Raw genomic sequence first — 27150 nt, forward strand, 5'->3', positions numbered from 1 at the left:
GGGTGTTCACTAAGGTGATGGCTGTGGTTGCTGCACAACTGTGGAGGTCAGGTGTTCCAGTCTTCCCCTACCTCGACGATTGACTATTGAAGGTGGGCTCTCCCCAGGCAGTCACCTCCAAACTACAAAGGACCTCCTGCACTCGTTGGGGTTCACTGTGAACATGCCAAAATCTGATAGAGACTTCTAGTTGCTCATTCCTTACCTTTGAATTTCCCTCATACATCAGACTGGATCAGGACAATTTTTGTGACCAGTACCCCTGTGTGCATTAGGTGGCGTTGATCGTTTCTGCGTCCATCATTGGAGTCGTCCGTGCTGGATATGACGTTGCGGTTGCTATGTAGGCACCACCCTGGCACGCTGACGTTGGTTCTTTTCTTTCTGCGTTATCTAGCACTGACCCGAAGATAGCTGGCCTCTCAGTCATTTTTTGACTGGCTGTTTTCAACTTTTTTGTCTTAGTGCATCGGCAATGTCATAGAGGGAGACTGGGTTCAAGCCCTGTGGTTCCTGTCATCGAACTGTCTTTGACGGATCCACAACTCGTGTCTTTCATGCCTTGAGCACAGCCACGACACAGTTGTGCCAGACTGTTGGGCCATGTATCCAAAGTCTTTGAGGAAGCTGTCCCTGAAGCTTATGGTGGCCCGGCGCTCAAATAGCGCAAGTCTAGAACTCGGTTGAGAGGAAGGTCCCATGATCCTCCATCATCGTCGTCCACCTCCAAGCCCTCCGGGCGATCGAGTAATTTGAGGCACATGAAGAAGTCTAAGAATAGGAAGCGTTCTACGACTTTTTGTCTGTCCGCCGATGAGACGAGGGAGCATCGAAATTCTAGGCCTCGCTCTGTAGATACTGCCTGGGCAGACTCCACTCCTCCCCAGGTTTCCGTGAGCCAGATCATCCCCTGGCCATTTAAGAGTTTTATGAGACCATGCCCCTAAGTTTTGGGAAGTCCAGCACCGCTGGAGTCGGTAAGCTGCCCTTTTTATTCTGCGCCATCTGCTTCAGCCTCAGTGCCGAGGGGCACCCATGGATCCAGTCCTGGATCCATACCAACATCAAGCGTACCACTCTGACCTTCACGGATGCTGACGCTCCTGGCGCCGCCCACAGGTGGGGCCATCCCCGTTCTTATCCCAGACTCCGATATGGAGTCGGATGGGTATCATACGATTATGACGCTAGCAGGAGCCTTGCTTCCTATGTCTGGTCCTGGGCCCCTCTCTTATGGGCGAGGTTATGGTGAGGAATTAGAGTGTGTTGCTGGACCCTTTAGAGTACCATCTCCAAGACCCTATGGACTGGCTTACAAACTTTGGTGAAGGCAGCGGCCTGGATACTTCTCCAGATACTGGCATGCTTTCTCCCCGTACCATTGCTACAAAGAAGGGAGCTTCCTATTCTATGGGAATGAGAAGACCAGCTGTGGTCCCGGACCTTGAGTTGCCTTCGGGGCAGTCAGGACTAACCTCCTGACAGAGGTGCTTTAGCCTGGAGCTTCCTCTTCAGAACCCATGCTCCTGGTTAATGAGGCCCTCACAGATTCCTACTGGGTACATAGTCCAAACGCAGCACAGGGGCTCCTGTCAACAGGACAGTTGCCCATTGCCATCCACCCGCTCCAGGGGACCCAAGTTTTCTGACCCAACATCCCACCCTTGAGAGCTTGGTCATCCAAGCCTCCACTTCTCAGGGCACGTTCCCTTCCACATCCCCCGGATAGGGAATCAAAAAGGCTGGATGCACTTGGGAAGAAGATTTTTTCTTCTACCCTTCTAGCATTGCGGTCCGTGAACATCACATGCGTTCTGGGCCATTACTGCCACATGCTTTGGGATATGATTGCACAAGTGTTGCACAGGTCCCGGAGTAAGCCCAAGTGTAGAGACACATCAAAGTTCAACATCCATTGCAGACATGACCGATTTGCTAGGCAGAGTGGTTTCGACAACAGTGTCAGTGACGTGCCATGACTGGCTGAGGATGTCTGGTTTTTCAGGGGATGTCCAGGTCTCTTTGATGGACATGCCCTTTGATGCCAACCGTCTCTTCAGAGACGGGGCAGACTTGGTGCTCGAGCGCCTCAAGGATTCTTGAGCTACAGCCAGGTCCTTGGGCCTCGCGGTGGCCACTCTTCCCCCTCAGTCTGCCTTTTGCCTCCTCCCCTGCAGACTCTAAGCCTTCCTAGTCTGTCTCCCCACCTAGGCCATTCGGAGGCAGGATCCGCCATCACCTGCTCCACAGGCAATCCATCACGTCAGACAGGTGGGTTTTGCAGATAATCCGAAGGGGCTACTTCCTCCCCTTCGAAACTACCCCTCCATCCATGCCACCATCCTACGATCGGATGACAGAGGACCTCTTATCCCTTATTTGTTAGGAACCTATGGCTCTTTTGGCCAAAGGAGCCATAGAATGGGTTCCCGTGCCAGAAGTAGGTCATGGTTGCTGTTCCCACTACTTTCTGGTACCCAAAAAGGGCAACGGCCTCCACCCTATCCTAGACCTTCAGTCCCTCAATCTCTTTCTCAAGAAGAAGTTTAAAATGCTCGCTGTGGCTCAGGTTTTATCTGCCCTGGACTCGGGAGATTGGATGGTAGCGTTGGACTTGAAGGGCCCTTATTTCCATATTCCCGTCCTACCTGCCCACAGACATTACTTGCGGTTCATGGTGGGCCAGAGCACTTTCAGTTCACCGTGCTTCCTTTTGGCTGTACCAGCGCCCCTGCGGAGTTTAGCAAGGCGATGGTGGTGGTCTTAGCTCATCTGCGCACATCAGGGGCTTGTCTTCCCCTATCTTGGCCACTTACTGTTGAAGATGTGCTCACCCCAGGCTGACGTCTTCCACCTACAGACTACAGTGGACCTCCTGCATTTGTTGGGGTTCACTGTAAATGTGCTGAAGTCACACCTGATTCCCTCTCAGATTCTCCCTTTCATCGAAGCTGTTCTGGACTTTGCAGTTTCACGCTTATCCTCCCGAGTGGAGAGTCCAGGTTATTCAGGCTGTGATATTGATGTTTCAGCCTCTAACCTGGATTTCAGTAAAAAAGGCTCTGAGAGTCCTGGCCGTCATGGCCTTCTACATCCTGCTAATGCCACATGCCAGGCGGCACATACAGGCTCTGCAGTGGGTCCTGAAGTTCCAGTAGGTGCAGCATCAGGGAAATCTCTCCAACAAGGTCCAGCTCTCGGAGGAACTGCGCAAGTTCTTCAGTGGTGGTTAACAAACTGCAGTTGAGTCAGAGCCAGATCCCTCTCCCTTCCCCAAACAGATCTGACAGTAGTGACAAATGTGTCACTCCTGGAATGGAGTGGCCATCTGGGATAGGTAGAGAGCAGAGGCATCAGGTCTCTGGTGGAATACGGACTCCATATCAACCTGTTGGAGCTCCTTGCAATCCATCTAGCACTGAAGGCATTTCTACCCTGTATCAAGGGGAAGATGGTGCAGGTGTCCACGGACAACACCACCGCCATGTGGTACTGCAACAAGTAGGACAGGCTGTGGACCCTTTGTCAAGAGGCTGTGCGCCTTTGCATGTGGCCGGAACAGCAGGGCATATTCCTCGTGGTTCAACATCTCAGCCAAAAATGCCTAGTGGATCATTAATGCCATCTCCAGCCAGAGGTGGCGCGAGGTCTCTTTCAGCAGTGGGGGGAGAGAGACTGCAGAGAATGTGCAGCGTCAGCAGTTTTGCGTGTTGCAGTTTCCAAGGCGGCAATCGCTCAGAGACGGTTTTCACCTTGAGTGGAACTCAGGCCTCCTGTACACCTTTCCGCCCATACCACTTCTGCCTGAAGTTTTCAAGAAGACCAAGAATGACCTGACCCAATTAATCCTTGTGGCTCTGGACTGGGCATAGAGTCTATTATCTGGAGCTGCTTAGCATGTCCATCAATCCTCCAATCAGACTGCCCCGTCAGGAGGATCTTCTGTTGCAGGGGAGGGTTCTGCACCCGAACCTGTCCACTCTCTGCCTTCTTGCATGGAGATTGAGTGGTGACAGTTGACAGCTTTTGACCTTTCCCCCAAAGTCTGTCACGTAAACGTGGCAGCTAGGAGTCCCTCTACCAAAACAGTATATGGCTGTCGGAAGGATGTTGTGGCATGGTGCACCATTTGTCTACTCCTCTCTCTGAGATCCTATTGTATATCCTTTCCTTGGCCCAGCAGGGCTCTTCTATGGGAACAGTAAATGGTTATCTGCCTCCTATTTTGGCTTTTTTTTTATTTTTTTTATTTTTTTTTAGGTTGCCTGCTCAACCAAGTTCTTACACACCTTTTTCCTCCATCCCCATTCATTTTACCTCGATGAGATCTGAATCTGATTTTTGATATTTCTGATATGCGTTGCTTTCGAGCCTCTCCTCAATTGTCCTCTCAGGCTTCTCATTTTGAAAACAACCTTTTTTATTGCCATTATTGCCGCAGGGTGAGTGAGCTGCAGGCATTGTCATCTAAGCTGCCTTACCTTTTAATCTGTCCTGACAAAGTGGTGCTTCGTACTAGGGCTTCTTTTCTGAAAATAGTGGTTACGCTCTTTCATGTAGGCCAATCCATCACCTTGCCTACTTTTTACGCACCTCCCACTTGCTTCTGAGGAAGAGAGACTCCAACGCTTGTGTAGGAAGCTGGCCTGGTGTGTGGTGAGCCTCTTTGGTGTTATCATCTTATACCAGATCCAGGTATCCCCTATTAAGGAGGTGTAGGCAGTGTCTAGGAAGCCAGGGCTCTCTAGAGGTAGCTGTGGATGAGCAGCCAAGACTTATCTAGGAGACATGCAAAGCTTATGCAATACCACTGTAGTCACACAGCTCTCACACACATGAAAGAACCACACACTGTTACAAAAATAAAGGTACTTTATTATAGTAACACAAATACTAAAATACTGTATAGGCAGTACCCCATTTGGAGGTACGTAAACACACGATTAGCAATCACTAATTAGCATAGAAAGCAATGGGCATTGGTAAAAGTAATAGCAAATAGTGAGGGCCCTAGGGGAGGGCCAAACCATATACTAAAAAAGTGGAATGTGAAAGGCAGTCCCCCACCCAAGGAAGTGGAATAAATAGAAATGAGCTAGAGGAACTAGGAACCCCAAAAGATAAGTACCAGGATGCCCCTAGCGACCAGGAGAGGAGAGGTAAGTACCTGGTTTTCCCCAAAACCAACAGGAGGACTTTGGAAAAGGATTATGCAAGACGCAGCCAAGACTGAAAGAACCCAAAAGTGGATCCTGGCAGAACAGGACCTGCAAAGGAAGGGGACCAAGTCCAGTTTGAGTTGGGTTCTCTGGTGGTTGCTGGAGCCACTACCCGCCCCTCTGTGGATGCAGGACCAGATCGACAGTGGACGGAGAAGGTCAGCAGTGCAGCACTGGAGCTAAAGAGGAGTCCCAGAAGTGATGCAAATAATGTCCTACATCGGCGGTCAAGACTCAGTCGTTGAGGGCTGCTGGAAAACCACCAACAGGCCATGGCAAATCAAGAGTCGGAGAAAAAAGGTTTGCAAGGCTGACGAGGACCAGCAAGATCCAGGGGACTCGACCGAAGGAGGGGAGTCCGGAATGACTCTCAGCAGCTGAGAGAGTCACAGGAAGAGGAGGCAGCCCCCACTGGCAGCAGGCACAGGAGTCGCAGTGAGGCCCACTCAGCGTACCTGTAGAGGAGTCTCACATTGCCTGAGCAGCAGACAGGCGACTGTGCTTTGCCAGAAGGAGTGCTGGAGGCCGGGGCTACACAGAGCCTGAGGATCCCTTGGAGGAGGAACAAACAAGCCTTGGTAGCTGCAACAGTCACGTGCACAGTGGTACTGTCCTGCAAGAAGAGGCAAGGGCTTACCGTCTCCTGAATTGGACAGCTGGTAGAGAGGATCAAGGGGACCACTCCACATGACCACCTGAGATGCAGGATCCACGCAGCTCAGGACCTAAGATCCAGGCAGCCAAGTCGTTGTTGTAGTTGGTGCCTGCAGATGCAGGGCAGTGATTCCTTCACTCCAAGAGAGATTCCTTCTTACTTCGTGTGCAGGCTGAAGACTTGTCATCCTCAGAGGATGCACAGTGGAGTCGTCACTTTAGTTGCAGATTGTCGGTTCCTGGTGGGACCAGTTGCAGTCCCAGTGGCCAGAAGCTGATGTAAACGATGCAGAGGAGTACTGCTGGAATCTTGCATGACAAATCTGAGAACCCACCCAAGAGGGAGACCCTAAATAGCCCAGAAAGAAGGATTGGTCACGTAGCAGGGTGACCACCTATCAGGTGGTAGCTGTGACGTCACCTACCTGGCCGGCCATTCAGATGCTCCCAGGTGCCTCTACCCACCTTGGGTTCAAGATGGCTGAATCAAGTGGTCGCCTGTAGGAGCTCTGGGCACCAGCTCTAAGATGGTGATGGACAGGGGAGTGGTCACTCCCCTTTTCTTTGTCCAGTTTCACGCCAGAGCAGGCACCGGGGACCCCTGGACTGGTACAAACCAGTTTATGCAAGGAGGGCACCAAATGTGTCCTTCAAAGCATACCAGTGGCTTGGGGAGGCTACCCCTCTCAAGCCATGTAACACCTGTTTCCAAGGGACAGGGTGTTGCCTCCCTCTCCCACAGGAAATCCTTTGTTCTGCCTTCCTCTGCTTGAGCTGGTCAAGCAGCAGGAGGGCAGAAACCTGTTTGAAGGGTGGCAGGAACGCAGGCTGCCCAGAAAACCCCAGAAGACTGATAGGAGCAATGGTGGGAGTCCTCTAAGGAGCCCCCAAAGTGCATGGAATCATACAACCAATACTGGCAACAGTATTGAGGTATGATTCTGAAATGTTTGATACCAAACATGCCCAGATTTGGTGTTACCATTATGTAACTGGACCTAGGTAGTGAGTGACCTGTGTCCAGTACATGGGTAAAATGGCTTCCCCGCACTTACGAAGTCCACGGAAATTGAGCTGGAGTTCGTAGGTGCACCCCTGTTCATGCACCCCCTGCGCCCTGCCCTCTGGGCTAGGAGGGCTTACCATAGGGGTGACTTACAGTGACCTGGTGCAGTGACCTGTAGTGAAAGGGTGCATGTACCTTTTTCATGCAGGCTGCAATGACAAGCCTGCAGACACATTTTGCATGGGCTCCAATACATGCTGCAGCCCATGGGGAACCCCCTGGTGCCCCAATGCCCTACCCAAGTACCATATACTAGGGACTTATATGGGGACACCAGTATACCAATTGTGGGGTGTGCAAAGTCCTAAGCAACCAAATTTAGAGGGAGAGAGCACAATCACTGGGGTCCTGGTTAGCAGGATCCCAGTGAAAACAGTCAAATCACACTGACAGCAGGCAGAAAGTGGGGGTAACCATGCCAAAAAGAGGGTACTTTCCTACAGCCTGGACCAAAAAAAAACATTGGCATTCTACCTTAATCGTGCAATAGAGTTCCGGGTGGATGATCAACTCTTTATCTGTTATGTGGGTACAAAAAAAAGTAGGGCAGTGCAAAAGAGGACCATCGCCAGATGGATCATGAGATGGGTCATACTGTGATAAACACTCTTGTTATAGTAACGAGACTGCTGGATTTGGGCGGCAGCACCACCGGGCATAGGGGACTGAGTCTGATCTGTGGCAGGTGACGGCCTATCCCTTCTGGCCAGCTTAAAGAACCTCACCAGTACCCAAGATTAAAAGGTGATTTGTGATAACCCTTTGCATGACCTCTGCATTCCCAAGTGAAATCGCGGTGGAACAGATCTTACCCTTTTCTCTCAGCCACATATATATCACACATACAAAGACAAAACAGAATCAGGACTATGTTCAATACATTTTATTGACTCAACTGCATTCTATGTAAAATAGCATGTATTGCGTTTATAAGGATGATAAAACAAAATAAAAGCAAGGCAGTGGCAATGAAAGTGAAACATAGGAAAAAGCCCCACCGTACTGTCACAACAATGGTTATAAAATCCCTACCTACACTACTGTGGTTCTATATAAGAGCATGGCAGTGTAAGCCCTAATCTGCCCATCAAGTCCCCCTGGAATAACCCCATACCTGTGAATGTAGGTAAAGAAGAGTTCGATGGCATCTGTCGCTGTAGATACACATGTTGTGCATAGCCCGCCATCTGGTGTTGGGTCGGAGTGTTACAAGTTGTTTTTCTTCAAAGAAGTCTTTCGAGTCACGGGACCGAGGGACTCCTCCTCTTTGTCTCCATTGCGCATGGGCGTCGACTCCATCTTCGATTGTTTTCTTTCCGCCGTCGGGTTCGGACGTGTTCCTTTCGCTCCGGGTTTCGGAACGGAAAGTTAGCTAAATATCAGAAAAATTACGTCGGTATTAATGCGTTCGGGATCGGCTTAGTTAGAATCGACACCGAATCGAAGAGTGAAGAGCTCCGGTACCCTTCGGGGTAGTTTTCGATCCCCCTTCGGGGCCTGGTCGGCCCGACCGCGTGTAAAACAACGCTGATGGAACGGACCCCGTTCCGTTTCTGTCCTAAATGCCACAACAAATACCCGTATACAGACCAACATTTGGTCTGTAACCTGTGCCTGTCGCCTGAGCACAGTGAAGAGACTTGCGAGGCCTGTCGTGCGTTCCGGTCCCGAAAAACACTCCGTGACCGTCGAGCCAGAAGACTGCAGATGGCGTCCACGCCGACAGCTCACTGAGAGTTCGAGGAACAAGAGGAAGAAGAAACCTTCTCGATCAATGATTCGGACTCCGAAGAATTCGACGACCAAAGAACTGTGAGTAAGACGTCGAAGCCAGCACACAAGAAAAGTGACAAGGCCCAGGGGACGCCACTGACACCAGGCCATGGCTCGACCCATAAATTCGGTGACCGACCATCGGCACCGAAAAAGGCCGAAATGGTGCCGAGATCGTCCGACTCCGGTTGAGACACCAGCACACAGCCTTCTCGGGACCGAGAAAGTGCTGTTGAAAAACATTGACGCCGAGATATCAGAGCCGAAACTGCTCGACGCAGAGACAGCGGCACCGAGGAAGATCGACGCCGAGAGGGTTCGACTCCGAAAAAGAAGAAGGTCACTTCGGAGCCGAAAAAGAGCACAGACAGGGTTTCGGTGCAAAAACAACCCGCAACCGACCCACCTACCGGTTCCTATTCAGAGGAGCAATCACTGTCCTCTCAGATGCGAAAGCATAGATTTGAGGAAGAGTTGCAATCCACCGAGGTGGACCACACTCAGAAACGTATTTTTATACAGGAAGGAACAGGGAAAATAAGCACCCTTCCCCCTATTAGGAGAAAAAGGAGACTGGAGTTTCAATCCGACCAAGCACCACAAACAAAAATGGTGAAAAAGGTAACTCCGCCACCCTCTCAAAAGGTAACTCCGCCACCCTCTCCTCCACCTGTAACTAACGTTTCACCGGCACAAACTCCATCAAATTCCCCGGCTCACACCACCATGAGCCAAGGTGATCAGGACCAAGACGCTTGGGACTTATACGACGCCCCAGTGTCGGACAACAGTCCAGAGGTGTACCCTACAAAGCCCTCACCACCGGAAGATAGCACAGCATACTCACAAGTGGTGGCTAGAGCAGCAGAGTTCCACAACGTGTCCCTACACTCGGAACCAGTCGAGGATGACTTCTTATTCAACACCCTCTCCTCCACCCATAGCTCCTACCAAAGCCTGCCTATGCTCCCAGGAATGCTTCGGCACGCAAAGGAAATCTTCAAGGAGCCGGTCAAGAGTAGAGCAATAACACCAAGAGTGGAAAAGAAATATAAAGCACCTCCCACAGACCCTGTTTTCATCAGCTCACAGCTGCCACCATATTCCGTCGTAGTAGGAGCAGCTCGCAAGAGAGCCAACTCCCACACATCTGGGGATGCACCGCCCCCAGATAAAGAGAGCTGCAAGTTCGATGCAGCCGGAAAGAGAGTCGCAGTACAAGCTGCAAACCAGTGGCGCATCGCTAACTCTCAAGCACTACTTGCGCGCTATGACAGAGCCCATTGGGACGAGATGCAACACCTCATTGAGCATCTACCCAAAGAGCTACAAAAGAGGGCGAAACAGGTGGTTGAGGAAGGACAGAACATATCTAATAATCAGATACGCTCCTCTATGGATGCAGCGGACACAGCTGCAAGAACAATTAACACATCTGTGACTATCAGAAGGCACGCATGGCTACGAACGTCTGGTTTTAAACCAGAGATTCAGCAGGCAGTGCTCAATATGCCATTCAATGAGAAACAACTGTTCGGACCAGAAGTGGACACGGCGATTGAAAAACTCAAAAAGGACACTGACACTGCTAAAGCCATGGGCGCACTCTACTCCCCGCAGAGCAGAGGCACTTACAGCACCTTCTGCAAAACATCCTTTAGAGGGGGGTATCGGGGTCAAGCCACACAAGCCAGCACCTCACAGGCCACACCGTCCAGCTACCAGGGACAGTACCAAAGGGGAGGCTTTCGGGGCCAATACAGAGGACAATTCCCTAGGAATAGGGGAAAATTTCAAAGCCCCAAAACCCCTACAACCAAACAGTGACTCACATGTCACTCATCCCCTCCACACAACACCAGTGGGGGGAAGAATAGGTCAGTATTACCAAGCATGGGAGGAAATAACTACAGACACTTGGGTCTTAGCAATTATCCAACATGGTTATTGCATAGAGTTTCTGCAAATCCCTCCAAACATACCACCAAAAGCACAGAATTTATCAAAACAACATTCAGACCTTCTGGAAATAGAAGTTCAAGCATTATTGCAAAAGAACGCAATAGAACTAGTACCAAAGACACAAATAAACACAGGAGTTTATTCCCTGTACTTCCTAATACCAAAAAAGGACAAAACACTGAGACCAATCCTAGACCTCAGAACACTAAACACCTACATCAAATCAGAACACTTTCACATGGTCATGCTACAAGAAGTGTTACCATTTAGTAACAGGACTACATGACAACCTTAGATCTCAAAGACGCGTATTTCCACATACCAATACATCCGTCGCACAGGAAATACCTAAGGTTCGTATTCAAGGGAATACATTACCAATTCAAAGTATTGCCCTTCGGTTTAACAACTGCACCAACAGTCTTCACAAAGTGCCTAGCAGTAGTGGCTGCACACATCAGAAGGCAGCAAATACACGTATTCCCGTATCTAGACGACTGGCTAATCAAAACCGACTCACTGACAAGGTGCTCGCACCACACAGATCAAGTCATGCAAACCCTCTACAAACTCGGTTTCACCATCAACTATGCAAAATCACACATTCTGCCGTGCAAGGTACAACAATACCTAGGTGCCACAATAGATACAACAAAGGGAATAGCCACTCCAAGTCCACAAAGGGTTCAAAATTTCCAAAAGATTATACAACGCATGTATCCAACACAACAAATACAAGCGAAGATGATATTACAACTACTAGGCATGATGTCCTCATGCATAGCCATTGTCCCACACGCAAGGTTGCACATGCGGCCCTTACAACAGTGCCTAGCATCACAATGGTCTCAAGCACAGGGTCAGCTTCTAGATCTGGTGTTGATAGACCGCCTAACATACCTCTCGCTTCTATGGTGGAACAACATAAATTTAAACAAAGGGCGGCCTTTCCAAGACCCAGTGCCACAATACGTAATAACAACAGATGCTTCCACGACAGGGTGGGGAGCACACCTCAATCACCACAGCATACAAGGACAATGGGACGTACATCAAAGAAAGCTGCATATAAATCACCTCGAACTACTAGCAGTTTTCCAAGCATTAAAAGCATTTCAACCACTCATAACTCACAAATACATTCTTGTCAAAACAGACAACATGACAACAATGTATTATCTAAACAAACAGGGGGGGGACACACTCGACACAGCTGTGCCTGCTGGCACAAAAAATATGGCAATGGGCAATTCACAACCACATTCGCCTAATAGCACAGTTTATTCCAGGGATCCAGAATCAACTTGCAGACAATATCTCTCGAGATCACCAACAGGTCCACGAGTGGGAAATTCATCCCCAAATTCTAAACACTTACTTCAAACGTTGGGGAACACCTCAAATAGACTTATTTGCAACGAAGGAGAACGCAAAATGCCAAAACTTCGCATCCAGATACCCACACAGGCAGTCTCAAGGCAATGCCCTATGGATGAACTGGTCAGGGATATTTGCGTACGCTTTTCCCCCTCTCCCTCTCCTTCCATATCTAGTAAACAAATTGAGTCAAAACAAACTCAAACTCATACTGATAGCACCAACGTGGGCAAGGCAACCATGGTACACAACACTGCTAGACCTATCAGTAGTGCCCCACGTCAAGTTGCCCAACTGGCCAGATCTGTTAACGCAACACAACCAACAGATCAGGCATCCAAACCCAGCATCGCTGAATCTAGCAATCTGGCTCCTGAAATCCTAGAATTCGGACACTTAAACCTCACACAAGAATGTATGGAAGTCATAAAGCAAGCCAGAAGACCATCCACTAGACACTGCTATGCAAGCAAATGGAAAAGATTTGTTTGCTATTGCCATTATAATCAAATTCAACCATTACACGCATCTCCAAAAGATGTAGTGGGTTACTTACTACACTTACAAAAAACAAACCTGGCCTTCTCTTCCATTAAGATACACCTAGCAGCAATATCTGCATACCTGCAGATTACCCATTCAACTTCACTATTTAGGATACCTGTCATTAAAGCATTTATGGAAGGCCTCAAAAGAATTATACCACCAAGGACACCACCCGTTCCTTCATGGAACCTTAACATTGTCTTAACCAGACTCATGGGTCCACCCTTTGAACCTATGCACTCTTGCGAAATACAATTCCTAACCTGGAAAGTTGCATTTCTCATCACCATCACATCTCTAAGAAGAGTAAGTGAAATTCAGGCGTTTACAATACAAGAACCTTTTATCCAACTACACAAAAATAAAGTAGTCCTAAGGACCAATCCTAAATTTTTGCCAAAGGTTATTTCACCGTTCCACCTAAATCAAACGGTAGAGCTACCAGTGTTCTTCCCACAGCCAGATTCCATAGCTGAAAGGGCACTACATACATTAGACGTCAAAAGAGCACTAATGTACTACATCGACAGAACTAAAAACATCAGGAAAACTAAACAACTGTTTATTGCATTTCAAAAACCTCACGCAGGAAACCCAATCTCGAAACAGGGTATAGCCAGATGGATAGTTAAGTGCATCCAAATCTGCTACCTTAAAGCAAAAAGACAACTGCCCATTACACCAAGGGCACACTCAACCAGAAAGAAAGGCGCTATCATGGCCTTCCTAGGGAATATTCCAATGCACGAAATATGTAGGGCAGCCACATGGTCTACGCCTCACACATTTACCAAGCACTACTGTGTAGACGTGCTATCAGCACAACAAGCCACAGTAGGTCAAGCCGTACTAAGAACCTTATTTCAGACTACTTCCACTCCTACAGGCTGAGCCACCGCTTTTGGGGAGATAACTGCTTACTAGTCTATGCACAACATGTCTATCTACAGCGACAGATGCCATCGAACTGAAAATGTCACTTACCCAGTGTACATCTGTTCGTGGCATCAGTCGCTGAAGATTCACATGTGCCCACCAACCTCCCCGGGAGCCTGTAGCCGTTTGGAAGTTAGCTTCAACTTTGTACATTTGTAAATATATTAAATCTTAGTTAGGTACATACTTATTCACTCCATTGCATGGGCACTATTACTAACAAACAACTCCTACCTCACCCTCTGCGGGGAAAACAATCGAAGATGGAATCGACGCCCATGCGCAATGGAGACAAAGAGGAGGAGTCCCTCGGTCCCGTGACTCGAAAGACTTCTTCGAAGAAAAACAACTTGTAACACTCCGACCCAACACCAGATGGCGGGCTATGCACAACATGTGAATCTTCAGCGACTGATGCCACGAACAGATGTACACTGGGTAAGTGACATTTTCATTTCTGTTGGTCTCCTGCAAATTCTCCCACATGGAGGGAGAGACTGTGTCAGGTCTCAGTAAAAACTGCAAAAGCTATGTGTAGTGTACGTTGTCAACTGGTTGGAATTCCCCTCTATCGTGTAGGGGCAGTGAGTTGTTTTATAATAAAACACCCTGGTGTTCTAAGAAAACTTCCCTGACATGACAACACGTATATTTCAGTGTGTGAGAGTTGGGGACATGATGAATGCTTTGTTCTGGCAATAACCTGTAAATTATCATGTACAACCTTGAATGAAGCACAAAATGAAAATGTTGTGCAGAGAAAAGAATAACAGAAGTCTATTTAACAGGGGAAGCTGATAAAATAAAAACATCTCCACTAAAATAAGACTTCTGCTAAATGAATAGAAGAAAAGAAATGCATGCCTCGGAGTGAAAGGGCACAAGCTGCAGGTCTAAGCTAAAATAACATGCTTGTGAAATAGCTAAAGTAATCCCACAACAATACTCTGCATTAAAATCTGCTACGCACTGGCCAAAAAGCAACCACCTGATGTTTTTTTTTTGCCCATACTACCCGAGTTACAGCCCGACCACTGCATTAGCACGTGCAGCTCCAGTCCTTGACCTTTGTCAGGTGGCAACGTGGTTTTCTCTGCACTCGTTTGCCTAACACTACTGCCTGGACAGTCAGGTCCGTATGGATGGGTACTTTCCCCATTTGGTCCTGAAGGACTTTTTAGAATGATCTTGGTTTGCAGACCCACCTCCAGGAATGATATTGCTTGGGTATCTAGTCAAATGTAAGGAATCTGCAACTACAAGTCTCTATCAGATGAACAAGTTACTTGGTTTCAGTAACGTTTTATCTGGTAAAGGCAATATCTAGTTGCAGATTCCTATCTGATCCCCCCCTGCTTTGCAAACTAATTTCTGAGAACAGGGACTCCCCCTTGTGGGCCTTTGTTTTGATGCACCAGTAGCCAGTGTTCTTCATGGCTCTGTCCTACTGTTGTGGAAAGTCGCAAAAAGGAACTGATGTCAGCACACCAAGGTGGTGCCTATATACGAATCAAAATGTAATATCCGGCACAGACAACGGCGGATGCGGAGCCAATCGACCCCACCTAACAGCTTACAGAGGTAATGCTCCGAATTTAATCTGACACTTGGGGGAAATTCAAAGGTAAGTAATCTGCAACTAGATACTGTCTCTAGCAGATGAGGTGTTAACGAACAGAAAGTGACTTGTTCATCATACCTGAATCCCTCTCTGAGGCTCCCTTTCATTGGAGCAGGTCTGGAAATAGTGCACTTTCGCACCTATTCTCCCGAACATTGAGTCTAGGATAATTGGGCTGTGATTCTGATGTTTCAGCCTTTCTCATGGATTTCGGTGAGACTGACTCGGAGTCTGTGGGGCCTCATGGCTTCCTGCATCGTGCTAGTGATACATACCCGTTTGTATATGTGGGTTGTGCAGTGAAATCTGCGGTTCCAGTGGGCACAGCATCAGGACAAGAACTCTGGTCCACATCTCAGAGGGAACTGCTGACGAGGCACAATTGGATCAACGGCAGAACCATCGCCCTTCCCAACTAGAGCCATCTGTAGTGACAGATGTGTCACTCCTGAGCTGGGACAGCCATTCAGGAGAGGCAGAGATCAGAGGACTCTGATCTCCAGTGGAGTCTGGGCTCCACATGAACTTGTTGGACCTTCAGGCGATCCGGTTGGCTTTAAAAACCTTTCTTCCTTCCATAAGGGAAAGGCTAGTTGAGATATTTACAGGGAACACCATGTGGCACTGCATCAGACAAGCTGGAGTGGGGCCTCAGCACGGACCCTTTTGACCCGAATCCCTATGCCTCTGAACACGCTAGGGCATTTCCCTGGTGGTTCAACACCTGACAGGCTCTCTGAACACCAGAGCAGAGAATCTCAGATGTCTATGCGCAGCACACCACGAATGGCATCTCCACTATGAGGTAGTGTAAGGTCTCTTTCAAGATTGGGGAGAGCCTTAGTTAGATCTGATCACCACCACCAAGAATGCGAAATGTCAGCAGTTCTTCACACTGGAGTTTCCAGGGCAGCTGTCGCTCTGAGATGCTTTTCATTTTGAGTGGTGCTCAGACCACCGGTATGCGTTTCTGCAGATTCCACTCCTATCCAGAGTTCACAAGAAGATGAGGAGCAACCTGGCCCAAGTCATTCTTGTGGCTCCAAATTGAGCATGGAGAGTCTGAGCATTGGTCCTCTGATCAGGCCACCCCTTTAGGAAGATCTTCTGTCACAGCAGCAGGGCAGGGCCTTGCACCGGAACCTGCATAACCTCCACCTTCATGCGTGGAGATTGAGCGGCAACAGTTAACAGCTTTCGGCCTTCGTGCCAAAGTATGTGATGTTATCGTGGCAGCCAGGCATCCTTCTATCAAGACAGTCTATGCCTTCTGTTGGGATAAGTTTGAGACATGGTGTGTTTCCTAGAATATTGACTCTCTCTATGCACTCCTCTCCCAAGTTTTGTTGTTTGTTCCTTCTCTTGCCCAGCAGGGCCCTGCTCTGGGCATTGTTAAAGGTTATTTGCCTGCCATCTTGGCTTTCTTGCATTTGTCAGACCAACCTTCTATGTTTAAGTAACCTGTTTTTATTTACTAAAGGGGCACCTATTCCCTCCAAGACCATTCATCGTTCTCCAATGTGACTTTGACCTGGTTTTGAAATATGTCATGTGTGTGCCTTCCAAGCCCCTGCACAGTTGCCCAGCTCACCTACTTACCATCAAAATGTTTTTTCTGATGGCCATAATGTCAGCCAGAAGGGTCCGTGAACTGTAAGCATTCTTTGTGCACCCTTCTTCGATAACTTTCTGTCCAGACAGACTGGTTCTTAGGACTCGTGCTTCCTCCTTGCAAAGGTTGCCACCTTTTCATGTAGACCAGAATATCACCTTGCCTACCTTCTTTGCTCTGTCTCATCTTTCTGAAGAAGAGAAGAGACTCCACTGCTTTGACCCAAAAAGAACGTCGTCGTTCTGCCTTGATCATACCAAAGAGTTCCAAGTGGATGATCAACTGTTTGTTGGGTATGTTGGGATGAAGAAAGGAAAGGCTTTGCAGAAGTGTGTTGTGCTCGCCATAAAAATCTGCAATGCACTGGCCAAAAAGTAACCCCTGAGGGCTTGCTTGCTCATTCCACAGAGCCAAGGCTGCTACCACTGTGTTAGCTTGCGTAGTCCCTGTCCAGAACATATGTCAGGCAATGCAAGCATCTTTACACCCGTTCACCTAACACTACTGTCCATACAGTCCGGTCTATCATCATGAGCATTTTGCCCATTCGGTCCTGCAGGACTTTTTGATCTAATCTGTTCACAAGGCACCCCTCTATGGAGGTATTGCTTGGATATCTATTCTAAGATAAGGAATCTGTGCCTAGAAATCTCTCAGATGAGCAAGTTACTTACATTTGCCAACATCATATCTGATGAAGACTAACTGACCCTGCCATCCTCCCATTTCTGCAAGCTTAGTTATGTGTAGGGTTACCTTTTTGAGGCACACCAGTGCATAATCATTCTTCATGGCTCCACACATCTGGCATGGAAAGTTGCATTAAAAAACTGATGTCAGCACTCTGGTGGTGGTACCTATATATTTACTGCACACATCACATCTGGCACAGCCAACACAGAGCTGACTGATGCCATCTAATAGCGTGCAGTGGTACTGTTCGAAGATTTCCGGATCAAGTCTGATGCCTGGGGAATATTCTAAGGTAAGGAATCTACAGTTAGTCTCTACCACATGAGGTGTTAGGGAAGGTGAGTAACTTGTTCATTGGTTAGTCTGGTTAGACAGGCGCTGGGTGCATAGCGTAAGGTGACCTATCTATTGAAAATGGCTTGTTTCCATTGATGAGATAATTCCATTAATGCTGAACCCGGCACTGAAGGTGGTGATTCTAGAGAAGGGGGAAACAAATTCAGCAGTGCTTGCCTCAGATCTGCTGAGGCATGGCATTTCCACCAGTGAGTTAGCCACAATATAAAGATGACTGTAATGGGGGGGAACTGACGGAGTGCTCTTTCATCCTAAGAATTGGTTCTCTTCATGTCACCTGGAGTTTAAAAAGAACAGAAGTAGTTTCTTCCTCTTCCAGAGGAGAAAGCTGTGATAGTCCACATAACTCGCACAACTGCCGTCTTTTATTTGAAAAACAGGGTAAACTAAGTTTATGCCAGGGTTATTAAAAATAAAATCTTTTCTTTGATTTGTATCTGTAGAGAGTCACAAATTCTAGGTAACCCATGAGTAGATTGCATTATGCTCCTCACTAAGTGCAGAGAAATTAGTCCATTTTTCTGTCAGTCATCAGTGAGTGTGATTTCCTCAATTCAAACTATTTGTGTCACCATCCTCTGTTTGATCCGGCAGCATAAGAGAATTCAATTAGGACTGGTTAAGCAAATTCTTCCATGCCTTTTTACAAACTCCTTAGTCTCCAACCAGTCAAGATTTTCACCTACTACTGTCCACAAAGATTCTGGTGGTCACATTCTGACTGAGGAGAGATCTTGTTTTCCGACACAGTGCTGCTGCCCAGCAACAGCTTCCTTGGACCTACTTCCAGGCAAGAGACGAATGGTTTTCCATCCAACCCTACTACTTGAAAAATGTGAGCAGTGTTTCAGGAAGAGGAAATGGTTTTGCTTTTGTAACTGTACCCCTTAACATCACTTTACCTCCTTTTACGACTATATGTTTAACATTCATAACTCGCCTACCTGACTAGGCGTACTGGGGGGATTCCAGAAGCAGTCTCTTTCAGCTTTCGGTGCCTCTTTAACTAACCGCAAATACATTTTCCCTAAAGAAAAATAGATATTTAGAAAACATTGAATGGATGATAAATTGACATCCACTTTATTGAGATTTGGTTTCCCTTGCCTCCCTCAGGCATACGTCTTTCCAGCCTATTAGTTCTTTTGAAGTTTAACTTTTGATGCTTAAAAAATCCTTCTTGGTCACTAGTACCTCAGCAAAAGATGTAGGTGGGCATCAGTCTCATATTTGTTTTCTATAATCATGAAATGGTACAGAGTTTGACCCCTCTGTTATTTCGAAGTTCATACCAGCCTTCCTACTTTTAAGGAGTGGAGAGAGAAGAATCATTAGTATGCTTAGGAGGTGCGGCTCCTTGTGTCGCCCTCCTGGCCAACAGTCAGGAGATGAAGAATGAAACCATATTTCATCTGTTGGCTAAGCTAGCAGTACAGTGGAGGGAAGGGGCTGGGCCACGGGGAGAGTGCACTAAGTGCGCATGTGTGTTTGGCCGGCCGTCTGAGGCCAGCCAACACACACGCGCACTTAGGATTCTTTAGCCCGGCTGTAAACACAGCTGGGCTGGAGAAACAGCACAGACCCAAGGCTTGTGTCTGAGCGGCAGTGACTGCTGCTCAGACCAATCCTGACGCTGCTTACGTGCTATTTTTAGCATGTAAGCAGTGCCAAGATTGCTGGGGAGCCTGTGCTAGTGTCCCAGTGAATGATGGGACACCACATGGAAGGAAGAGGAGCGTGAGGCGGCAGGAGACGGTGGTAAGGTGAGTTGTTTTTAAAAAATATATATTTATTCCCCCCCTCCCCCCCCTCCTGCCCTGTTCACCCTCCCCTCGAGATGGGGGGTGCCGCCGCTGCTGCTGCGTAGGATGGTAAGCTGGGCAAACTTGTCCTGTGATTCTTCAATAAGGCTGAATGGGGCAGAGAACTGGAAGAGCAGAATTTACAGTAGTGTGTATTTCGTTAAACACCCTGATGTTACCAGATCCAACATGCTTTAAGCATGATTTTGTACAGCTTAACTAACAGAATTCACCAGTAGGTTACGCATCATTATTTCAACGTGAACATTACCTGGGCATTGGACAACGCTGTGCATTATATGCGCATTCATTACATATCAGTATGCACACGAGCAAAGTCTGGAAGGCTGGTAAAACAGCTCAGCAAATGATGCTTCTGCTCATGAATTTGTATTGTATTCTACTTGTTGACGTTTGTAATCCAAGTAGAGCTCCATTTGACTTTCATCCTTCAGAGCCTGGTACGATTCATGCTGCTCGGGTGGGTTAAATTGACACTGGTGCGTGCAGTACCAATCTGCATGTCGTAAAACATGCTACCGTTTCAGATACAACAGTTGAAGAGTTGTTTCTTGCCGCATAAGTAATGTAATAATTGTTCTTTATTCTAGACTTATCGAGATTGAACAGCATTATGAATCATCTCAACAAGAATTAACCCAGCTGGCTGAGAAACTGGAGGAGGAGAGAACCAGAAGAGAGGCTGCAGAAGATGCTCTCCTACTAGCCGAACAACAAGATGAACGGTTCGCTGTTGCTAAACACCCGTCTAGTGTGCCTTTGCCATTAGAGATTGAGACATTGTCTTGGTTGAAAGAAGCAAGTGATTACCAAGGGGAATGCTTTTGTCGAAATCATTTCAGGGGATAGTTTTATTTTTATTTTTATGTAGCACATCTTTTCACCCTGAGAGTTGGACACTTTTTACGGATAACCACCAAGAAATTAGGATCTCGAAATACAGAGAGCATGATAAATGAAAAAAAAGATATGAGGAATAGTTCCACAGAAGGAGTACAATCAATGTGAACTTGTTTGGTTCTAAGATTTTTGATACCACCTGATATTTTTAGGTTGGAACTGATTTAGCTGAAGTTGAAGGGATATGAAGATTAGGTAGGCAACCTTACATTTGATTCTATCCTCCAGGCGTACCAAGTGAAGTTCTAGGCGAATGAACCGTACTGTTTGAATAAACAATGCAATGATATGACATTTGAAATATTCAGAAATATTCACTCCTGATTTCTTTGTTTCATTTCGTAGACACGGTGAAAAGAGCTTTCGTCATGTAGCGAGAGATTATGAATATGCTGTCCAGATGGAATCTGACGATGAACGAGAAGCTTTGATAATTGATCCCAGAGAGCATATTGTGGTACGCAAGGTATGTATATAATGCCTGAAATTCTAATATCCATCATTACATATGTAAGCATATAGTTGGTGTTGAGTTCGATGGGCATGCATCCAGTCCTCCAGCTGATCTCATACAATGTTATGTTTGTTGCTTTTAGGTGAAAGGTGGAGCCCTTTCAGTAAGAAGATGGCTGAGAGGGAGAAGCATATATTGCTCCAAGTTGTTGACATCAAGAGCGAAATCCCGTTATCTCTTCCTCACCTACTTATTGACACTACACATAGTTGTTTTTATGTGCTTGTCCGGTGTTATATAAATACATTTTTATTTATGATCAAGGCGGTTTATTTTCCTGTTAATCTGAGTGCCACAAGGCATTCAACATGCTGCTGTTAGGTTTGCACTGGATTTAAATGTATATATTTTCACTAAAGCATGTGATTTTGGAGCCTCTGTTCACTTATATATATTATGGTGGTCCCAAAGTTGAAAAGAATGGTTGAATGTATAGAATATTATATTTGTTAAAGAGAAGCTATTTTCTTGTAAAGAAATTGGTTGGAAGTATATATTGGTACCTACAAAGCGGGCTGTAAATGGAGTTTTTTTCTATATAAATTTTATTTTGACACTTTGAAAGTATATGAATTTTGGAAGTATGTTCACCAGTTACTGTCATCAGTTTCCTGGTAGAATCCGGAAACTCTAAAGAGTGCAATAAAGCAAAAAATAAGCTACGTACTGTGTTTTAATTATAATAAAAATGTAAAGTCTAAACTTGAACCTCTGTGTGAGATGCAAACATTTTAAAACTGCCTCATGATGAGAGCTGACTTTGAGAATGATTGTATAACTTGCAGATATGTAATACTGGAAATCTGGTATGCCAGTAGAGGGACAAGTGTATCCTGGTGTGATAAAGTTTGCAAATAACACAGTAACATTTGTGGAGTTTAGGAATCTATCAAAACATGCAACTGCTTTGTATATCTCAATTGGAGGTGCAAGATGCTCAAAGAAGAAATGTGTATTTGGTCTTGGATGAGGTGGCTTCATGTGAGGAAAGGGCCTGTACTCTTGGTTGAAGAATAAGAGTTGACTTCACATATAATCCATATTTTTTTAGATACCACAGAAAAAGGCATCCTGTGACGGCCCTAGTTTTCTAAATCCAGTAAAACTGGAACCAAGTATGCTTTTTGCAGACCAGTAGTTATGCTGAACTCAGTCTGCAGGAGTTCTTCAAGGTTGGTTACTAGTAGCCAATACTCACTACCTAATAGAGGCCACTCACCGCGCTATGACCACACATCTCCCAATAAAAAAGACACCCTACTTGTTTGGCTAACCCTATCACCTAACAAAAGAACATACCAACCCATGACCATGCTAAGACAACATTGATAGCACAGTGACTTCACATTGTAATACTTTTAATCAATTCCTGTACTGCTGATATGACCAGCCACACAAGTGAATACCGTTTTTATCTTGAAAAGTGTCATACCACGTTGGACTGCCCTGAGTGTATTGTTTTCACACCTGCTGGGGTTTGGTAGGTTTCACTGGATCCAACTACTACAGTCACACCCTACAAGTCACCAATGGCTGCATTTGGGTGCAGTGTTAAAGCTGTCTACTCCTAAAGAGAAAGCACATGCACATCTGCTGGAAGAACTGTAGTCAGAGGATGTGTGAGAATGATAAATGGCATGGCAGCCTCCTTAGGATCAGGGAAACTTAGGACCTGGGGCACTCACTGCCTTAAATCCAATTTCATCAACTGTGTTGTATTAAGTTGGGGTGTCTGAGTAGGTGATTAGACGCATTTTTTTACAGTGTGAACATAATCTCCGGTTGAAAATGGGGGTAAAAATCATCAGGTAAGCTCTCCTAAGTTCTGTAAAAAGCTTTTCTAGAGAGACTAAGGATCTTGGGGTTTGTCAGGCAGGTTACTCTGTCAAAAGGTTATGTCCAGTGCATGGACAGTAATGAGCTTGTAATACAGTTGACGGATGATGAAGGTGCCAAGCAGGCCACAAATAAGACTAATGTGCATTTATTTATTGGAGTCAGTGAAGACATAGGGCCTGATTTAGATATTGGCGGACGGGTTATTCCGTTACAATGGAGACAGATATCCCGTCCATCAGGATCCCAATCCCATAATTGTTGGACTGGATATCTGTCACCGTTGTGACAAAGTAATCCATCTTCTAATATGTAAATCAGGCCCAGTGTGGCTAAAAACGTATTTAGAAATGAACACATGGATGGATTACTGTAATTATCTGTGCAAGAACTATTAAAAAGCTTTTCCAACTTTCATTTAACAATTTGAAAGGCTGCATATATGTAGGATGATGTCTCTTTATGTAGTGGACCAAAAAGAAGTAGACTGTGTAAAGAGTCCAAGCTAACCCCAGAGGAATTAGAGAGGCACAAATCACACCCCAAATTCACTTCTTTGTGGATGTATGGGCGAGCAGTTAGGCATATCATAGAGAGGTGCTAAGCATTTATTGCACACACAAAGGCAGTAAACGAGAGATACACTCAGTAAAGAAATTCGGCACCAATTTATAAAAATAGCACATACTTTTCTATAAACGTTATTACCAAGATAATCAAATCAGTTGAGTACTTTTCGAGTTATTAATTTTTAAGGTTTTCAAAAGTTGACAGTGTAATTTTTGGGGCGTTAGTGTTATCCAATGGGGGGAAAACATATACTTCATCAGGGTACTTAGAAGCAACTTACAGGACCCATCTTCTGAAGTTAAAGGTAAGTATGGGGCAAGGTCCAAAGCAGGACCAACAGGTCACCTAGGGAGGCACTAAGGCGTCCAGGTGCAGAGGTGCTTTTCCTCTTCGGGTGCCTTAATGTTATCCTATGGGAAAGAAACAGACACTGCATACGGGTACTCAGAAACTACTTATAGGACTGTTATTCTGGACTTGACGTGAGTGTAGGGCAAGGTCCTGGGCCACACCAACAGTTCACCTCGGGGAGGGGGGTCTCTGGGGCGCCGAGTGCTGAGGTGTGGTACGGCATCCGGTGTCCCATTCACTTCAAAGGAGATCAGAAACAGACAGCAAGCAGGGACTAGACGGCCAGTCTGGGAGAACCTAATGGGGAGGCTCGACCCTTGAAATCCTTGGGCACTTAGAAACACCATGGCCCACTTCTCCTTATGCTGTGGGGCTTGGGTGCAGTGGTGTCTTTTAGCATTGGATTCCGGGGCAGGGGATAGTCGTGGTTGGAGGGGGCCTGCAGAAAGAGGCTGCAGGCAGCGTCAGAAAGTCCACTGTTGGCAAACCCTGGGTGGGCTTTGGCTCCTAAAGGCCTAGGGACCACGCTGGCACGGTTGGCCCACTTCAGCTTAGGCTAGAGGGCACGGGTGCATTGGTGCTGTCCAGTGGTTTTGCCAGTCCGAGCTCCTTGTGAGTCGTCTTTGGTGTCTGCATAGGGAAGGGAAGCAGCTCTGCTACTCCACAGATCATGTTTACTTCTCAGAGTGCTGGCAGTTCTCCCAGGCTTTTGGAGACAGAACAGCTGTAGGATAGGTTGTCTTTGGTGCAGTTGTCAAGGATAGCAGGCAGGCAGGGTTGGAGTTAAGTCAGTTGCTGCTCCTCAGTTCTTGATTTTCGCAGCTTTTCCTGTCTTCCTTCTGTAGTCCAGCATATCTGAGGTCCTGGTATCAGGGAATCCCCTAAATACTAAATTTAGGGGGTGGTAAGGGGAGTAAAGGGTTGTAGCCAATGGGCTACTCACCCCTGAGGTCACTACTCCCGACCACTTCTGGGTTAGGCAAAGCTGAAACTACTACTTCTACAGCAGAACAACTAACAATAACAGCAGGTTTAAAGTCGAGGAAGGGACATCAGTCATCCTGTGGTGGTCTGCTGATAGACTACATATGCATTGTACATTATCAAATCAGTTGACAGCCAGCGTCTTGTACTATATGCAATTTTTCATACCATAGGCTTTAAATAACTTGTCAATTTTGTCATCTCCACTCATGGACTTGTTATAATCAATTGGACTTCTGCCAACCAACCCCCATGCCTTTACTGGAGAAGTGCTGTCATTGTGAATTTTAGTGAGCACATGTACTTCCCACCTATTAGAGAATGTCACCGCTGACCGATTGTACTGTTCTGACCTTTAAGGAGCTTCTCTCAAACAAACTCCTGAAAGAATCCAGCACGATATCTTCGAATTGTAGCACAAGCCAGTGTAATGTTGTAAAGTTTGCTGAACCTGTCAAAATTGTCCATATAAACATTGTGACCTTCATGCAATAGTTTGGGCAAAATTCCACACAAAGCTTTCACTAATTATGCAATATATACTGGAGTCCTTCCTTATGTGCACTCTAAGGCTGTATGCATAACCAGTGGATCTCTTGCACAACATGGCCAGCTTGATGGGGTAAGAAGCTGCCTTGCTTGTCCTTTTCGGCCTGAATGACCTCAAAGGTTCGTCGACAACTAACTATATCCTCTAGAACTTAATACTCGGGAAACATGGCAGGAAATGTTCTACGACAGGCCAAATTTGGAACAATCTGTCATGGTCTAAATTGTCCTGTGGCAATGCTGCCTAGCTGTCACTGATGTGGAATGCATGCTACAGTATCAAGAAGTTGGGTGATGTCCCAACTGTACGTGAAGACCAGCAAAACAATACTGTTGATTTGTGCAGTATTTCAATTTCAAAAAGAAAATGGGTGGGATAAATTTTCCATTTCCCTGTGGGTAGTGTGATGAGGACGATCAGGACCTCTCAATGGTAAATGCATAAATTAATGGATGCCACCCCCCACCCCCCCCCCCAAGAGTGTCAGCTCCTTATTCCTGTTTTTTTTTCCTCCACCCAAAAAATCTAATCCTTGGTGACTCGTATTGGATTCCTGCTAAGGGGTCACATCCCTTGAGCAGGATTAGCTACAGTAGGGGAGCCACTGGAAAGGAGGGACTATTCCTTTTCCGGTGTGGCAGACCTCGTTTGCAGTAATGTGCCAGTTTGACTATCTTAAACTTGTTCCATTCCCGTCAAGGAAATATGGCTATGAATAGATTCAAATGTGAGTTGTACTTTCTTCAAGCAATGCCTGAATGAGGGTTGACCCAAAGCACCTCTTTGTGTATTTTTTCCCTCAATAACGAAAGCTCGGACCATGCCAGGCCTAAAAACGGTGCCTTTCCAACCTTTTTTTTTTTTTTTTTTTAACCAGGAGACAGGTTTATTCTGATTCCGTTTACTAATGTTGGCTTTTATTTATTTTAAGTACATTCTTATGATCAAGTTGTACACCAGAATTACTGTAGTAGAAAAATATAGCATCTTCAGTATATTTAATCGTTACCACTCTTGAATACTTATTGCAGATTTCAGGAGCAGCAAACGAAGCTGTGTTAGTGGAAAATCCAACACCACCAATATACGAAAGGTGTTTCACTAGCTTGTGCTTGGACCTCGTGAGCTGGGCGAGCACAACTGAGAAATTCCAATGCCTGGTCTATTTGTGCAGTTGAGTCAAGGCACCAAGCTAAAAACCACATTCCCATGGAGAGTCAGGACTTGATTTTCTCATTGCTGCAGTGCCTTCTAGGCTTCCTGAGACAAAGACGTCTACAGGGAGTCGATTTAGATTGGTTTTTTTATTGGGTCTGATCGGATTCTTCAAAGACCTGAGCACAGAGACCTTCAGTAAAAGAAGTTAGACTTGTGTTCTGAAAGCTGCACTTAGAATAGACTCTGCTTTGGTGCCTTATGTAAGAAAAATCCATTGGGCTTTTCATCCTCTGATTCCTACTCCAAGGATAATGGTTTCATCTACGGAACATGATCTTCACCGGAGCATCCCTTGTTGTGAGAAGAAGTGATGGTTTATCACTGAGGGCCGAGGGCTGAAAGTGCATTAGAATACCCTTGGAGCACTTTACTAAATCTCTACAAAGACTGGTGTGTGATACCTGCTTCCCTCAAAAACAGTTTTACACAAAACACTTTTCTGTGTAGGGTCTCTGTGGTGTAGTTGAGGAGGGATGTGGACTCCCTAAAAGGTCTCACTAGTGGGCACTTACACTAAATAGTGCTCTCTGGGGAGTATGTCGGTTTCCCACAATATAGAGGCACTTACATGGGGTGCAGGCTTCCCAT

General features: G+C 46.4%; 1 protein-coding gene across 4 annotated transcripts in view; it reads left to right on the forward strand.

Annotated features, from left to right (window-relative positions):
• The window catches only part of LOC138283788 (golgin subfamily B member 1-like), a 409771-nt gene extending 388010 nt beyond the window's left edge, over window positions 1–21761 (forward strand). For all 4 annotated transcript variants that reach the window (XM_069221871.1, XM_069221872.1, XM_069221869.1 and 1 more), the window contains 3 exons: window positions 20230–20364; window positions 20885–21005; window positions 21136–21761. In XM_069221871.1, coding sequence (XP_069077972.1) covers window positions 20230–20364; window positions 20885–21005; window positions 21136–21294 — 415 coding nt within the window. In that variant the 3' untranslated portion in view covers window positions 21295–21761. The remainder of the gene's footprint in view (window positions 1–20229; window positions 20365–20884; window positions 21006–21135) is intronic.
• The last annotated feature ends 5389 nt before the right edge of the window (window positions 21762–27150 follow it).

The sequence above is a fragment of the Pleurodeles waltl genome, chromosome 3_1, assembly GCF_031143425.1.
Source record: "Pleurodeles waltl isolate 20211129_DDA chromosome 3_1, aPleWal1.hap1.20221129, whole genome shotgun sequence".
Classification (NCBI taxonomy): domain Eukaryota; kingdom Metazoa; phylum Chordata; class Amphibia; order Caudata; family Salamandridae; genus Pleurodeles; species Pleurodeles waltl.